Genomic DNA, 15,854 nt, shown 5'->3' on the forward strand with positions numbered 1-15,854 from the left:
CTATACCGAGACAATAAAGCTCTGCGATGCGGTTTCACCGTGGCGAAGCTGACGGAACCTATGGATGGCCTACAGATGTGCAGGCTGCTGCTGCTGCTGTGATTGAAGCAGTGGAAGATGTGGTGGGACCAGTACTGCGCAGCGGGAAAGTGTATCATATTGCATTCTTTTCAGGCTAGTTTTGTTCAAGATAGTCTCTATAATTTTGTAAAATGGATGTTCCTATGGAGATTTAATCAACACTGTTCAAATGCACAGCTGCTATGACTAATACTGACTCAATGGTACTGAGACACACAGGGATATGACTACGAATTGATGTTCAATATGAAGGAAATAACCTAGACCAGTGGTTTCCAACCTTGTTTGTCAAAAGTACTCAAGTAATCTTTCACTGACACCACTCATCTCAATCAAATGTGCTAAATGAATTGATTTAAAACTATTATTAATTATATAAAAGTGGATATTGTTAGAATATTTGTTTTATACATTTGAACTGTTAGTGTTTAGATTTGTCAAGTTTGCATTCCTGCTACTGCTTGGAGTGGCAGATGCAGGATGTTTCAACCATTTAACACTTACTTTAACTAACATTTTCAACTATTTATCCATTACTTTAACTATTTTAACCGTTTATTAATTAATTTAACAAACTGCTTCAACCATTTATCCATTACTTTAACTATTTTAACCATAAAGCCCTTACTACTATTCTATATTAAACATTTATCCATGAGTTTTTGATCAGTAACACATATTAATCATTTATCAATTACTTTTAGCTATTTTAAACATTTATCCTTCATTTGTATTTAAGATATAACAACCTTTTATACTTATTTAATTATCTATTTTAGCTAGGTTATGTATTTCAACTACTGATCCTTCTCTATCTTCTTTGCTCGATTACTGCTTAACATGAACTCTTAATTGCAACATGTGGAGTTCAAGTGTTAAAGCTGACTCTATATATGGATACAATCTCTTAATCAAATCATAATAGCTATTAGTTCATCTTTCTGTATTTTCCCTTAGCCTGGGATGCAGACGAATCTGCTGAGATCATGACAGGCTACATTACCCAGCATACTGCAGAAGAGTTGGGAAGAACTGACCTGTTCGCCATCTACTTGTAGTAGCCAATAAAAGACAGCCAAAGGAAAGTAACTGAGTGAATTTCCAGTCTCAAAATGTTACACACAAAGGTGAACCTAATCTCTATGTCAAAATATCTGTTAAATTAATTCAAGAAATTGTCGCTTTTAGTATTTCAAAAAATATATTGTCATTTGTAAATGAAATAATCCAATGGTAAAATAATTTGATGTTTTTGGTCCCCTAGAGCTCCATATCCCACCTTCCTCTTTGTGTCTACTTTCTATCAGCTTTAGTGTCATTCTCACTACCATAATTCATGTGTACTCAAGACTATAACATTTGTGTTAGAAGAGTGTGATATATTAAATGACCGAGGACAGACCAAAACAGAAGTAAAGATTAAGACGGGGTCAAGGGCGCCTCTTGCCCTGTCTAACTTTTTTCCCTACTTCCTCTGGTTTGGTAGCCTAGAAATGGGGTTTCCAGACCTGTCAACATAGGGGATCCAAGCCCCTCTAAATCCCACAATGCCCCTGGCTCCCTGACCGGTCCTTAAAAACAACAGTTTTTCTCAAGAGCCGCTAAACATAAAGACAAAAGACTGAGAATACAATCCAATCAGACCGTTTTTCCAGGTGTTCTGAACATGTGTTTTCACGAGGAGCACATGGTCAAGGACTAAACGCTAAAAATATTCAAGATTTATTTTTCATTAAAACAGTCAAATATATAAAACAAAAGATGCGTTACGAGATGTTTCTGAAAGTGATACAGACACTGCATTTATAAATTACTACATTTAGATTAAATCATATATATAATTAAAACAAGCAGAAGAGAATAGACACATAATACAATCAATCCAGAAGTATGATTGTTGATATAATCATGCATAATCATGACCAGCATATTATAATCATGTGCATATGTATAATTTCATCGGCTTGAAATTCTGTCTTCATAACTCTTCAGTCCGACCACAGCGTAACATCTTGGTGACAGCAGGGGATCAAAGAGTTGCACCAGTGCAGAGAAGGATAAATCCTCCTGCAGGACACAAAGACACACCCCAAAAACAATAAGACACAATAGAACTGAATAAAAAACACATGGACATAAAAAAAAAAGTTAGATTTTCCTCCCAGTTTGGCTTTGTGAACCCTGGCATCCTCTGCTGTAAGATGTTGTCACTATTAAAGATTTCTCTATTGAATCCCCAGAGAAGAAACATCTGTACAAATATTGTGTCAGGTGGTCTCTTGTTCATGTGTAAAACAAGTTTTTCTTCCTTGATGGCTAGATGTTTAGTCATAGGACATTTTGCGGCTTTGTAAGGCTGTACTTTTACTAGACTCAATGTCTGCAGAATGGGAATAAAGGGAAAGCCTACGGATCAATTGAATCAGTGTTAATATTGATTTTTTTTATTTAGATCTCGCTGCCAATGGTGGAGGCTCTGCAGCCATATTGGCAACAGTTTGTGGACACCTGCGTAGTTCTTTCCACCAAGTAGGAGATATGATTGATGATCATAAATGCATTCAGACTATAAATTGCACGTTTTTTTCTCATAAATACGGTCTGATGGATACGATGTGCTTACATCAGCGTGCTAAAATGCTCACAATGGCAATGCTAACATGACGTTATGTCAGCAGGTATGATGTTCACTATCTGAGTTTAGTGTGTTAGCATTTGTTCACATTTGCTAGTTGGTACAGTACAGCTGAAGTTACTGGGATTGTCATTCGGTTGGCAGGTGTTTGGTCAAAGATCAGACAAACGTTTTTAGATGATGGCGCTATATAGAAAGATAGTTGATCAGCTTTTACGAATCATCCTCTGGGTACGATAAATGTCTGTACAAAATGTCATGACGATCCATCTACTTATTGAGACATTTCACCCAAAACCACGGAGCTAAAACTCACAAAAGTCAGTAGGATACAGACTCTGGGGACCACAAATATCGGTACAAAATTTCATGGCGATCCGTCCAATAGTTTTTGAGTTGAGTCTAATTCATAACAGTGGAACCAACCGACAACACCGACAACACCATCCCTAAAGACAGCATACAAAACACTGATCTCCTTTATTGTTTGAGGAATAAAATCCCTTCAGTTCGTTGCTTAAAAAGTTGATTCCTGCGCACACAATCATCAATGCATATTTTTTTTGCACACGTGTCGGTCCTTTGAGCTTTCAGCAGACATCACGTCCACACAGAGACACTGGAGCAAGAAGCCTGAAGCCTCTGTGGAAACGCACAAATCTACAGTATCTTTCTGGATGATCACAGCCTCTTGCCCAGAACTTAACCTGATATATGTGTGTGTGTGTGTGTGTGTGTGTGTGTGTGTGTGTGTGTGTGTGTGTGTGTGTGTGTGTGTGTGTGTGTGTGTTTCAACCCTTCTTTAAGGCTGAACCTACCACGGCACACTTATCATCATATGGATCATATTCACACACATCCATCACCTCCTCCTTTTTCCTCCACACTCCTCCTCGAGGGAGATCTCTCAAAGCTGACCAGCGCTCTTGACTTTATGTAGTTTGATTACGTGACCCTATTAAGGAAGTCCATCTGACACATGTAATCACAACTACAAAAGGTTTCGGCTTGTACATATCTCATCACGGTGACTCGGGCTAAAGATTAGCATGTTTTGTTTGGCTGCAGGAGCATTAGACGTTTAAATTGCAGGCTGGCTTTAATTTAGCGGACACCAATATTATTGTCAAAAAAAAAAAAGGTTTCCAGATTTCTGCAGAGATTTCTGGATCTCCGCTTTCATCATCTGGGAAGCAAAATTCAATCCCAATCAGCGAGCTGTACGAGTAAATTATAAAGACGAGTCCGGCTGAAAAAGGAGAAGAAGTGAGCCCTGTGTGTCACAGGGGCTGCTGGTTTAAAGCACTGACTGCACCTGTTTCAGTTAGTCCAAATTTGATTGTCCATTCATTTTCAAGCAAAAATGACTAGATTTTTACTGCTTTCAGCTTCTAAAATGTACATGTTTTTTGATTTCTTCCGTCTTCTGGGATCGGAAAGAGAGTATCTTTAGGTTTTGAACTCCTAGATAAGACAAAACCAGCAATCTAAAGCCATCACCATGGGCTCTGGGAGCTATTTTCTGACATTTTACAGATAATTTTTCTATTAATTGAGCAAAGAAAATGCAGATTAATAGACACTAAAAATAATAGTTTCAGCCCTAAATGAGACATTTATGTCTAAACTAGACCCCCCCAATAATAAACAATATATACCACAATCATATTTTTTATTTTATTAAAGTGAACAATGGAATTTTATTCTGATTTGAAATCAGTTTTTGACATATTTGTCATATTTATTTAAGTCAGAATCTTTTTTATACCAAGGCTTGTTTCACACACACACACACACACACACACACACACACACACACACACACACACACACACACACACACACACACACACACACACACACACACACACACACACACCCAGAAACTGTGAAGCCCTGCAGTATTTCATGGATGTTATTTTAAAGTCAAATGTTCCATATGCTCTCTATTAACAACTACAGTATCCATATAAACAGATTAAGTCTGCGCTCTTTATTTTTACATACACCTTTGCTGCTACACCACTTCCTGCTTCCCAGCCGGTTTACTTCCCCAACCTCTTCCTGGCTTTATGTCTATTCAGTGTGACTCTTGGAGTATTCACGGTTCTGCCAAGGGGGGGGTTCAAGTCTAGCTGATATGTTCTGAAGTATCATGAGGGAAGATCCAAACCTCCACAATGAATGCATATTATTTTTGCAATACCTGATCAAGACTTAGATGATTTTACCTGTTCTTTCAGGTAGCAGAGGCGATCGAGGAGAATCAGACCTTCAATACATGGAGCCAGGGCCACCTTCAGCTACACAAAGAAGATGACACGAGAGAAGAAAGATCTGTTTAAGATCACTTTAAATATATATTTGTTTTTGTGAGAGGATCTTCCCATATATCTGGTGAAAAAAATTGCCCTTTTCTTGTAAGTTGTCCCTTTTAGGCTACTCCCAATACTCAAACTACATACTAAAAAACCCACCATGACTAGTGTCTTCCCAGTAGCTGGTGGGCGATCCCCAAAAACCATTTTACTGCTTTATGTCATGAAGGAAAATTGGTATGTTGGTTGACACCACAATTAGTGGCCTCAGCTAAAAACCAGAGGCTGGTTTTCTTCCCGTTCTGTACAGTCATTCCTGTATTACTTCCCCACAGAATACAATGATCTCACTTAATGGCCTGCAATTTATTGCCATTATACAGTACATCTCATTTTACAGGAATGTTTTACGCAGAGTTTAAACAGGTTGTTGTGACTTGAGGTATAGGATGAGGAGTTGAGACGAAGATGCCGTACAGGCTGGGAAGATGGACCTACCATGTTAAAGGCGTGCATCTCGCCCATTCGCGGCCTGTATGCGTCATGGTAATCCTGGATGTCGGCGTCTGAAAGCTGAGGAGGAAAGAGAGTGATGTGGCATGCATGTGAGCGACGTATGAAGGATTTGAATATTAATACAGGGGGGAGGAAAGTGAGTGATGGAAGGAGAATGTGTAGAGGAGAAGCAAATTGGAAAGAGCTCTGTCTTCTGGAGCTGTGAGTGGCAATATCTTAAACCGAGAGAGGAAGCATCTCAAGGACCGAGAAACGAATGGGAATATTTTTTAAATAAACACCAACGAGGAAACACTTTGCCTCAAATGGGGCCAAATGAATGAGTGTTTCTCCTACAGCGCTATTTGCTTTCCACAGTTTGTCTCTGGAAGGTGTGTTTGTACGATCACCGTAATATTCTGGTCCCGACCTTTGATTCATCCAGTTCCAGTCTGCGCAGAGCTCGACGAACGTAGTCCACGAATGATTTAGCCTTAGAGTAGACGTTCCCGACTCGCTTTTCACTGCAGAGCAACCACAAACGCAACACATACATCATTTCTCAGTCCCTGAACATCTCATTCCTGCCCAGTGAAATAAACAACATTCACTCCTTTAGTCTCGTGTTGTGCCCCCTCTTTTTTTTCTTCTTTTTTTTTTATCACGCCCTAGCAACCAGAACCAAACTGTTAAACACTCCTAAAGGACTAAACAGTGATGAATAGGTGCTGCTTGGAGCAAAGTAATGGATATTCGATCCTGATCTGATGTTAGTCATTAAACTGAAGGTCACAGAGCAAGAGAGACAAGGCAAAGATCAGTGTCTTTGATGATGTTTGGTACGGGCTCACTGAAATCTGCAGTATTATATTGTAAAATAATATATATAATTCAGTTTATTTAGGTAGAGGAGAGCAATGGCCATCATTCGCCAGAGATTTGGAAAATTCTCAGTCATAAGGAATGCAACAAAACAACCGCAAATGACCCCCAGAACTTAAAGTTTTATGGGTGTAAACCAGCAGGTTTTGACTTTCAAGGGCCAGCAGTTACTCATGTTTGGAAAGTAAAGCATAACAAACTGAACCAAGGCCAAACTCAAGTTTATTCTGCCTTTTCGTCATGTGCTTCACGGGACTACACGAGCAGAAATGGTTCATTTTTATAAATAAAAAAAAATGTCCATTAAGGGTAATAAGGTATTGTTATATACAATAATTAATACAATAATGTATTGTTTATTTTCTTGTAACTGTTTGGTCTATAAAATATCAGAAATTCACAAAAAACAACAGCCTTAATCTGGAAAAGAATATCCAGTAACCCTACAGCCTAGCATTTCATTTATTTCTGCAAAGAAAGCTAAATGAAATTGTGACCCTTACAGTTTAGATTATTATTCTGTTAAGTACATATAACCGTTAAAAATACATAATGCAGACAGATAATTGTATAAAAAGTTAATATCAGGAAATAATCAGCTCAAAATTCATCCAAATAGAACATTAATCAAACTTTCCAGCAGGTATTGCATTCACTTTTTGGGTTCATTGTACAGTTTTATCAGTTGTTCTGTACTGTTTTTGTAATGCAATGAATGAATATAATATGAAATTTGCAAACATTTTGTCATTTAGTCAGGGGTCGTCAATGATACAAAAGGGGTCCCTCATGGAAAAAGGCTGTGAACCACAGTCATTAAGTAACTGTATTTGTACACATATTTAACATATTCCCTTCTTGACCTTTATACATGCAACAGCTTCTGTCCTTCTCTCATGGTAAAAAAAAATATATCTCACCCCCATCTTAGTCGACCACTATCAGTCTATCATGCAGAACTTGCTCTACTACTGAGTACATGTGACGTTTGTTTGCAGGATTTGGTTCATTTGTAGCCTAAATAAACCAGAAACAAAAACTTTTTCTGGTTCGGAGACAAAAACAACAGCAAGTGAGTTTTTATTCTTTAGACTGCTACTGAAATGCCTGTGAAGCACATGTGTTACTGTATGCGGACGCTGTGAAATAATATATACAATTAGAGAAAATATTGAACCAGTTACACTCGCTGTGATTTCTGCCAGATGTAAACTGCTGTGCGTTACCTTTTAAAGGCGCTGTAGTGATCCCTCAGAATAACGTGAAGGACCGCCCGGTAAAACAGGGACTCCATCTGTATCTACAGAAAAAAAGGTCAAAGATAGCTTGATTCCACGTAATGCAAACTGACTGTACATTTCACATGAAAAGTTTGTTGTTCCTTTGTGACTCAGCCGGCGTGTGTACGACTCGCTGATGAATATTTCTGACACTTTCCAAGCCTGATGCAAGACTAGCGAGCAATCAAGCCGGTTCCAACAAGCAATCAATCTTCCCGTGATTGCATTAATATTTATAAACATTCCATATTAATGGCTGGTGGTATCGTGTATCAGCTTTGGCCGGGAGCCCCCGAGCGCTACGTTTCAAATAAATACACTGTACTCAATCGCCGACTTAGAACAATAGCAGAATTAATGAGCTGATTGTTTGAATGCATGTAGGAGATCTACGCAGAAGATAATACAGGCTTGAGTGATTGCGAACACCCATTTTTGTGGTTTGAAATCATGTGAGAGATTTGTTTTGATGAGTGTGACGTAATGACTATTAGTTTATGGTATTGATTTCAATTGGTGTATATGCCTTACTTACCCCTTGGCCGAGTGAAACTCTCTCGAGTGCCTGTTTTTTTAGTAGAAAAATGGTAAAGCGTTAAGTATTTATTGGAAAAAAACTCCTGACACACTACTTCATCCACATGACCTGCTTATAACCTACAGTAAATAAGAAGACTGTTTACTGCCAATTCATTACAGATGCTTATATTACACACTGAGCCATCCCTGACAATAACCCTTACAGTCTGAAGATGTTTATGCAGGAAAGAGGCTGCTGTGCACATTTTTTCGTGGTGTCGTTCGAAACTCACCAAACACGCAGACATCCTGGCGTTTCTGCCGCAGAACCAGGACCAGTCGCGGAGGTACTGACTCAGAGGGAAACCACACACACCGCACAAACACTCTGCGAGGGAACACACAGAGATAATAGGGGGTAAACTGATTGGGGGGAGTTTTAAACAACCGTAATCAGTGGGTATGAATTTTAAGTATTTGCCAGAGAAACTGGGAAATATTTTCATTTTTCATTTTCAAGTCAGAGAATCCTCTTCTTGTCAGTGTGACTGTCTTAGATAATCTGAACTGGATTTGAATGACTATTTAAATCATTTACTAGCTGTTTGTGTGTCCAATATCAGCTTTTTTGGGGGGGAAAATTTTGATTTATTATTTATTTGAGTTAGAAGAAAAGATCCAGAGTGGGAGTCAATCCTCTCCTCTAACCCGCAGCAAAAAAGTACATAAACGTACTTCTGTATCTTTTCCTTTAAAGGAAGTCTATTAACAAAAGAATTAAATAAATGATGTATTTTGCCTTAAAAAGTCAGAATTGCTGTTGTGAGAGGAGCGATAAGCGCCACACAGAGCTTAGCACGCACACACAAACACACAGATTCCCAGTGGGAGGGTACTGAGTGTGACTGCTTGACAGCCTGCCATCCTTTTCATGTCGTTTCTAAAAGGGTCAGCGACTGAGGCCAAGGCCGCAGTGGATCCAGAGGGATACAGTCAAAAGAAGCAGTAATAACATGTGCAGCTGCGACCGGCCGGGGCTCTCACAAACTGATCCGGACACGCTAACAGGTTAGCAGTCAGGTGAGCATCTGCCCGGCACATGGCTTGTTGACAGAGGCCCTCGGAGTGGACAAGCCGTACACAGAGCTGTTTATAGCAGCCATCCTCCCGCTGGCCACAGAGTTCACATCTGAAGTGGTCACGTACATGTGCTGCCATTTACAAAGACAAATATTTCCGATGTGTGTGATCGCACACTTGAAAATACTTGGTGAGGAGACACGCTGGCTCCAGACCTTAGACGGCTGAATGTACTCATCTTACAGCAGTTGTTGTTGTGAGTAAACAGCATGAGATTGGACTCCAGAGCCCACATACGGTTCCAAACATGGATGGTGCATTTAAGGAATTGCTTCACCCCTAAATAAGCGGATCACATAAATGTACAACTGCCTTTCATAATGAAGCTTTTCAGCTCTTTAGCTCCTTTTTAGGGTGAGGTAGGCCACCACAGGAGCTGGCCCGCATCCCAGACTGCACTGTAAGGCCAACAGGGGAGAGAAAGTGCACGCGTGTGTGCGCGCCTTTGTTCATTTCTTTAAAAGATCCGAGCTGGAGTTTTGAGAAACAAGCATGGAAAGGAGTGTTTTCAATCATCTGTCGTGATATCATTTCCCGCTCTTGGCTGAAGCTTCGATAGCGCCCCCCGATGACGAGAGGGTCGGAGGTCGCTCTGTTAACAAGAGATGACGCGATATTGTGTTGACTGTAGCGAGGGCTCTGTCTTATGGATACGCAGAGGCTACGGTCACAGCATGTGGACACATGTAGACGATTTCATACCTCATAAACTGAGCTGTGAAAGAGCATGAGACGAGGATGATATCAGTCTATTATGCTGCATTTTGGCACCTGAATTAAGCTCCAAGGTGAAACGGTTGTAGAGGATGGCATGCAGTCTCCTCAGGGTGGAAGACCAGGGTAACTAAACAACAGTCCTGCTAAACCAAGATTAAAAATACTACACACTAGTTGCAGAATCAATCTCTTCTTAAATGATTCCCTGCTAAATTAAAAGGTCAAAGAAATCGCATTTTTTAGTGGCCATCCTAAATCCATAAATCCAGTCTAATGGCTCAAACAGAGCTCAACTCAAACTCCAGGAGGGTGACTTGGCTGAGCTCTCCAGACTCTCAGTGGAATATCTGACTTGTTTACTATCAAATATGAATATAAGTGTTTATGAGGCTTTTTTGTGGAGTGGATCAGAGTGAAAAAGTGAACGCTGCAGGTGTCTGAGGTGGGATTATGGGACGTGTGTGAGTGAAAGAGAAGGAGAGAGTCAGAAATAAGAGACATAGACTGTGAGCTCTGTGTACAATGGAAACCACATGTTCCCAAAACTGGGTGGAGTGTGTGTGTGTGTGTGTGTGTGTGTGTGTGTGTGGTTACCCTGTCCGGCAGGGTCAAACTCCTCAGACAGCAGGTGATAGCAGCAGCCCACGCTGCAGACTGCGGCCAGCTCCGCTTTAGCCACAAACATCCTCAGGGTGCTGGGAGCCAAGTCGCCACACGTGTGCAGGCCGACCACGACCGCGTCCTGGAATTCGGAGAAAGCATGCAGAGAAAGGAGAGAAAAGAAGAAGAAGAAGAAGAAAAAGAAGAAGAAGAAGAAGAAGGGGAGGGAGAGGGTTGTAGATCGATGGTAAAATTTATTGATGACGACGGGCTGCAGGTTTGGCACCGTGGTAACACCCCGCACTTCGCTCCAGTAATGCAAACTCCAGCCGCTGTGACAGGCTTGTAATTTCAGGAGCTGCTGTGGGAATCGTGCTTTGCTACTAAACTGTGCGGCTGGCCTCCTTTCCTGCACCACCACGGCTGCCCTAACACGCCATAAATCTATTCTCAACATTTCTGACTTTGGATTTTTGCTCACCTCCAGCTCGTTGATGAGCTCTCGCAGCTCAGTTTCCGCAGTGACGTAAGACGTGAGGGGCGAAAACACGGTGCCGGCGCCGTCGGTTCTGTTCCGAGCTTTCCTCTCCAGGTTCTCCCTCTTCCTCCTCTCTCTCTCCTCGGCACTCAGCTGGTCGGCGGGGACTCTTGGGGATGCAGTCTGTATCTCGTCCACTGATAGGGCATTAAGAAAGAGCTCCTCTGTTTGTGAGTTTGGCTCTGGGTGCCTTTCCACCGCAGGGTTGACATCTGATAAGCTGATTAGCACCTTCTCCTCCTGCGCCACAACTCCTGCCCCATCACTGTATGAAGCAACACTGCCTCCGTTCATTCCAGGCTTTATTTCGACTAACTCTTCCTGAGGTGAATGTGTAGCCTCGCCCTGTGCCCTAGCTGCCTTGCTGTGTTTCTGGTACGCCCTGGAGAATTTTTTCAGCTTCCTGTTCCTCTCCTGAGCTCCGTGGGTGTTGGTGCTGGAGGAGTCGATGCCGTAGACCCGGAGGCCGTACTGCAGAGACAGGAAGGAGCTCAGGTAGCCCTTCCCTGAGCCCACATCTATCACCTGGGTGGGACAAAAAAAAAGATGGAAGGGAAAAATCAAATCCAAAAGCGTGTTACTAAGATAGAACTTGGTGGTTCTATCAAGTCTCTCCTGTGACTCTACCTGTTTGACTCCACAGCGCTGGGCCAGACAGGCCACCACCTCAGACATGCACTGGACCTCATGAGATTTCTTAGAGTTCATAAACTCATCTGGCTCCAGCACAGCACCTAAGTTAGACCAATCCAAAAAAGCCAATAAAAAAAAAAAAAAGCACATCATACGGACAATTCTTGAGAGGTTTCCTACTCTCAGCACGAAACAATGCGTTCAGAACGTCCAGTCTTCCCTACCTGTGTCCTCCCCTTTCTCTCTGAGGGCCTGCAGGAGCTCATCCCTGCTCATACAGACTCCAAGGCCAGGGATAGAGTGGGCCTTGGCCGCCTGCAGCAGTTCATGGGTATCAACCAGCCGGTTTGTGTCATTGCAAAACCCAAATATGGTCCTGGATTCCTCTGTTTAAGGAGACAGACAGAGAAATAATGGTGAAGTTGCACAGTTTTTTTTTGTTTTTATATTTACTTGTGTGTGTGTGTGTTTAATACTACAACTTTGAGTACTCATTCAAATTGAGACGACTTTAGATCTGCAAAGGAAATCACTTAAAGCTTAAAAAGTTTACCCAAAAACCAAAACAAACTATTGTCTTGCGTGGCTCGGATAGTTTTGGTTAAATGCTGCATTCTTTCAGCAATCAAAGTATAAATATAAGAGATGGATGGATAGTTCTGTTTTCTTCAGGTTCTTGAAGAACAGGAGCAGGCGAAATAATCGGGCATACATTAAAAAAAACATGTGCATGGCTAATTTGTGCGATATTTTGCTTTTCTTTTCATAATTCATGTGAGACTCACAAAGTGTATATATTTCTAAGAAATGCCTTACAATATATCTAAGAAAATGAATTACTGTTAGGCTACCAAATTCAAAAACATACCTTTGGCTTGTGTTTATACTTTCCATTTTGGTAGTAATGCAGTAATACATGTTAGTGATTCATTCATAAATTCTTAGTACTATATGGATTTCACAACCTCATACAGAAACCTTTAATAAATCATTTCTCAACCCTTCATAAAGCTGGTCATTACAACTCTTAATGCTTTTACTAGAAAGTGGAACCCCCCCCTAAAAGATATAGCACAACCTTCTCCAACCCTCTATGTATTTACCTTTTGCTTTGGCTTCTGGCGCCCCCTGCTGGTCACTACACGAGCTGACGGCTGTCAGGACCTCTTGAGGTGGCACGGCCATGAACCGGTTCCACACGTCGTGAGTGTAAAACTCCACCGTGTGAGCATTGGCGATGCTCAGGGTGATAGACAGAAAGCGCTTGACTTCATCTATCCGTCGTTGAATTTCTGCGAGGCTGTCCGAGGAGGGTAACATCTTAAAAAAGCTCTCTACAGAGGACCTGAGTGAGGCATGTACGAAGCCGTCCACTGCTGCTGTACGCCCAGGCATTAGCAGTCGAAACCACTGTGATGATTTGGCGATACGCGGCGCTTATTTATTTTTTTTTTAAATAAAACATACGTTACTGTTGAATATAATTGATGTATACACTTGTCCACAGTGGAGTGAATGTACAAATGTCGCGTAGTCAAATGAACCGACTCATAAATTCAAATATATTTTTTCGAGACTGAAAGCTCTGTACTCGATTTTTCACCTCTGCCTTGCGTACGTTATCACCCCGCGTCTGTAAGGAAATGGCATGCTGGCTCAATCCCGCATGAGCGTTGTAAACATTTCACTTTATCCGGTGAATGTTTCGCTCAAATGGCACCGACAGATCAAAAAATGAAGAATAAGACGTTCACGGCAAAAGATGGCAACTGGAAAAAATCAAAACCCAACTTCCAGGGTGTGAAGAAGAAGAGGAAATGGACCCCCGATAACAAAGTATTCGAAGGAAATGTTAAAGAAGGTGAGTTCTTGCTATACACAACTAACAGCTGCCATGTCAACGTAAGTTAGTAAGCAACAGTAGTTAGATAATGAATGGCTAATTTAGCTGTATTTAGAAAGACACACACAAATAGGGCACAGCTTATCTATGTAATTGTAGCTCTAGGTAAACATGACGCCAAACTCCATTAAGAAATCTCTCAATTTAAGCTGGTATTTCTGCTTGACGAACTCTCATCCAGGCTAAAATAGGTTTTAATGTATTTTACAAAATATCTGGGTCTAATAATAAATTCGGCCTGTAGTGGTCCACCAAGCAACCCTCTGTTTAAATATAGTATCAACTTTAATATTTGATTGTATGCCTTCTGTGTCTTCTGTCGTCAGGTCAAGGGTTCGCTTTAAAGAGGAAGCAAAAAGTCCAACATGAGTACAACAAGCTGCTGAGGAAGGAGAAGAAGAACAAGAGGACGACTCCTGAGTCCAAACAGCTGTACAAGGAGGAGTACCCAGAACACCTCAGGCATCTGTACATGGCCGAGGCAGAGAAACTGAAGAACGAGGCCTGGACCCATAGAATGAACAGGAGTATGATGAGAATGAGAGAGCAGGATAAGGGAGAAAAGAGAGATGAAAATGAAGCTCATCCACGCCAGAGCGAAGATGCTGAGCCGGAACCAGAAGTTACTGGTGGATCTGAGCAGACCGATTCTACTGCTGGGAACCCTGAACCAACAGCGGCCCCTGAGAAAGAAAGGTAAGAAAACTTGCAGCTCTGACAGTTTATTCTCACAGCAGGTGAGTGGTTTAGCCTGAATTTGTGTAAGTGACTTTAAGTGGTCTAAAGAAATAGAGAGAATAAATGACTACTTAAAACTCTGATGAGGTGATATAGTTCCTAATACTGTAAATTAAAACATGTGAAGGAATATTGCAAATGGGAGTTCTTCATTAAAGTACAAGTGCAACATGCTTATGTGGGAAAAAAAAGTTGTTTAAAGCCTTGCATGGATCCAGATGAAGCTGTTTTTTTGAGAAACCGCCGCTAAAACTTGATGACAACACATTTTTTATTTATCAGTTTTTAAGGTCTTATGAGAGCACTCTAAATGTCTGCAATCTACAGATAGAAATCTCTCAGTTAAAGCTGAAATACTGTGGTTTGGTATTTGTTTAATTCTTTTACTGTTCATTTTTTAAGCCGATTGGGAAGCACACATTAATAGCGCCTTTATAATATTCTCTTCCAGTCTTCCAATGAGCAACCGCATGAGGAAAAAAATGCTGAAGAAGACATCCTACCAGAAGACAAAAGAGGAATTTGAGTCAACTAGAGAAAAGCAGAGAAATAAGAAAGAGGTGATGTTTTTCTCCTTATTGTTAACCTGAACCCAGGAAACATAAGCTCACAGATTTAGTTTTTTGTGACTTCAAATAATCAAGTTGCAGTCTGACTTTCTGCTGACAGGTTGTCTTGTTCTTTTTCACGTTTGTTTTGGTTCAATCCCAGGAGTACATGAAGAACAAGCAGCAAAGAGAAGAAGCCATTCAGAAGTACAAACAGAAAAAGATGGAGACGTTTCAGATGCTGAGCAAGAAGACCAAGAGAGGACAGCCCAATCTGAACCTCCAAATGGAGTATTTGCTTCAAAAGATCCAAGGAACTGGAAAATGACTCTCAAGTCAGAGTTGATACTGGAGAATTGCGTGGGAAAAAGATTGGACCTTGCCTGTATTTGACACATACTTGCCTGTATGTTTTTTTTTTTCTTATCAACAATTACCTGAGGACAATCAGGATTGTGCTTTCACACAAAAAACACTATTTTCAGTGGTTCTTTGTGGGGTTTCTTTTTTCATTTGGTTCTCCCTGAAAATCTAAAACTGTGGCCCATTTTAATCTCACACCACAAGAGGGCATTGTAAGATATGAAGAGATGGAAAATCTCATGTAAGACAGTTTTTAATCAATAAATGTTGAGTGAGTTTCCTGTAAAGTGTTGTTATTTTCAAATGACCAACAAATCTCAGATATGGCTAATTGCCATCATGTTTAATGATTTAATTAATTAAAATAAATATATATTTTTCTTTTATTAACCCTTCAAAATCATTTAATTAGCTGATTCAACATCAATACAAAGCAGACACTTAAGTTCCTAATAAAACAGTCA

General features: G+C 40.7%; 2 protein-coding genes across 2 annotated transcripts; one reads left to right on the forward strand and one right to left on the reverse strand.

Moving 5' to 3' along the window:
• Nucleotides 1–1,790: 1,790 nt before the first annotated feature.
• On the reverse strand, nt 1,791–13,329 carry mettl25 (methyltransferase like 25). Its single transcript, XM_051391963.1, has 12 exons — nt 12,942–13,329; nt 12,063–12,224; nt 11,833–11,939; nt 11,149–11,730; nt 10,662–10,809; nt 8,504–8,598; nt 8,227–8,256; nt 7,638–7,711; nt 5,960–6,053; nt 5,533–5,607; nt 4,948–5,019; nt 1,791–2,148 (listed from the first exon to the last, which is right to left on the reverse strand). The coding sequence occupies exons 1-12, from the start codon at nt 13,231–13,233 to the stop codon at nt 2,038–2,040; spliced, it is 1,842 nt and encodes a 613-aa protein (XP_051247923.1). The 5' UTR covers nt 13,234–13,329; the 3' UTR covers nt 1,791–2,037.
• An 82-nt stretch (nt 13,330–13,411) lies between these two features.
• On the forward strand, nt 13,412–15,677 carry ccdc59 (coiled-coil domain containing 59). The gene is made up of 4 exons (XM_051391998.1): nt 13,412–13,699; nt 14,068–14,437; nt 14,931–15,039; nt 15,191–15,677. The coding sequence occupies exons 1-4, from the start codon at nt 13,552–13,554 to the stop codon at nt 15,353–15,355; spliced, it is 792 nt and encodes a 263-aa protein (XP_051247958.1). The 5' UTR covers nt 13,412–13,551; the 3' UTR covers nt 15,356–15,677.
• The last annotated feature ends 177 nt before the right edge of the window (nt 15,678–15,854 follow it).

This window comes from Dicentrarchus labrax, unplaced genomic scaffold (assembly GCF_905237075.1).
Source record: "Dicentrarchus labrax unplaced genomic scaffold, dlabrax2021, whole genome shotgun sequence".
NCBI classification, from domain to species: Eukaryota; Metazoa; Chordata; class Actinopteri; family Moronidae; genus Dicentrarchus; species Dicentrarchus labrax.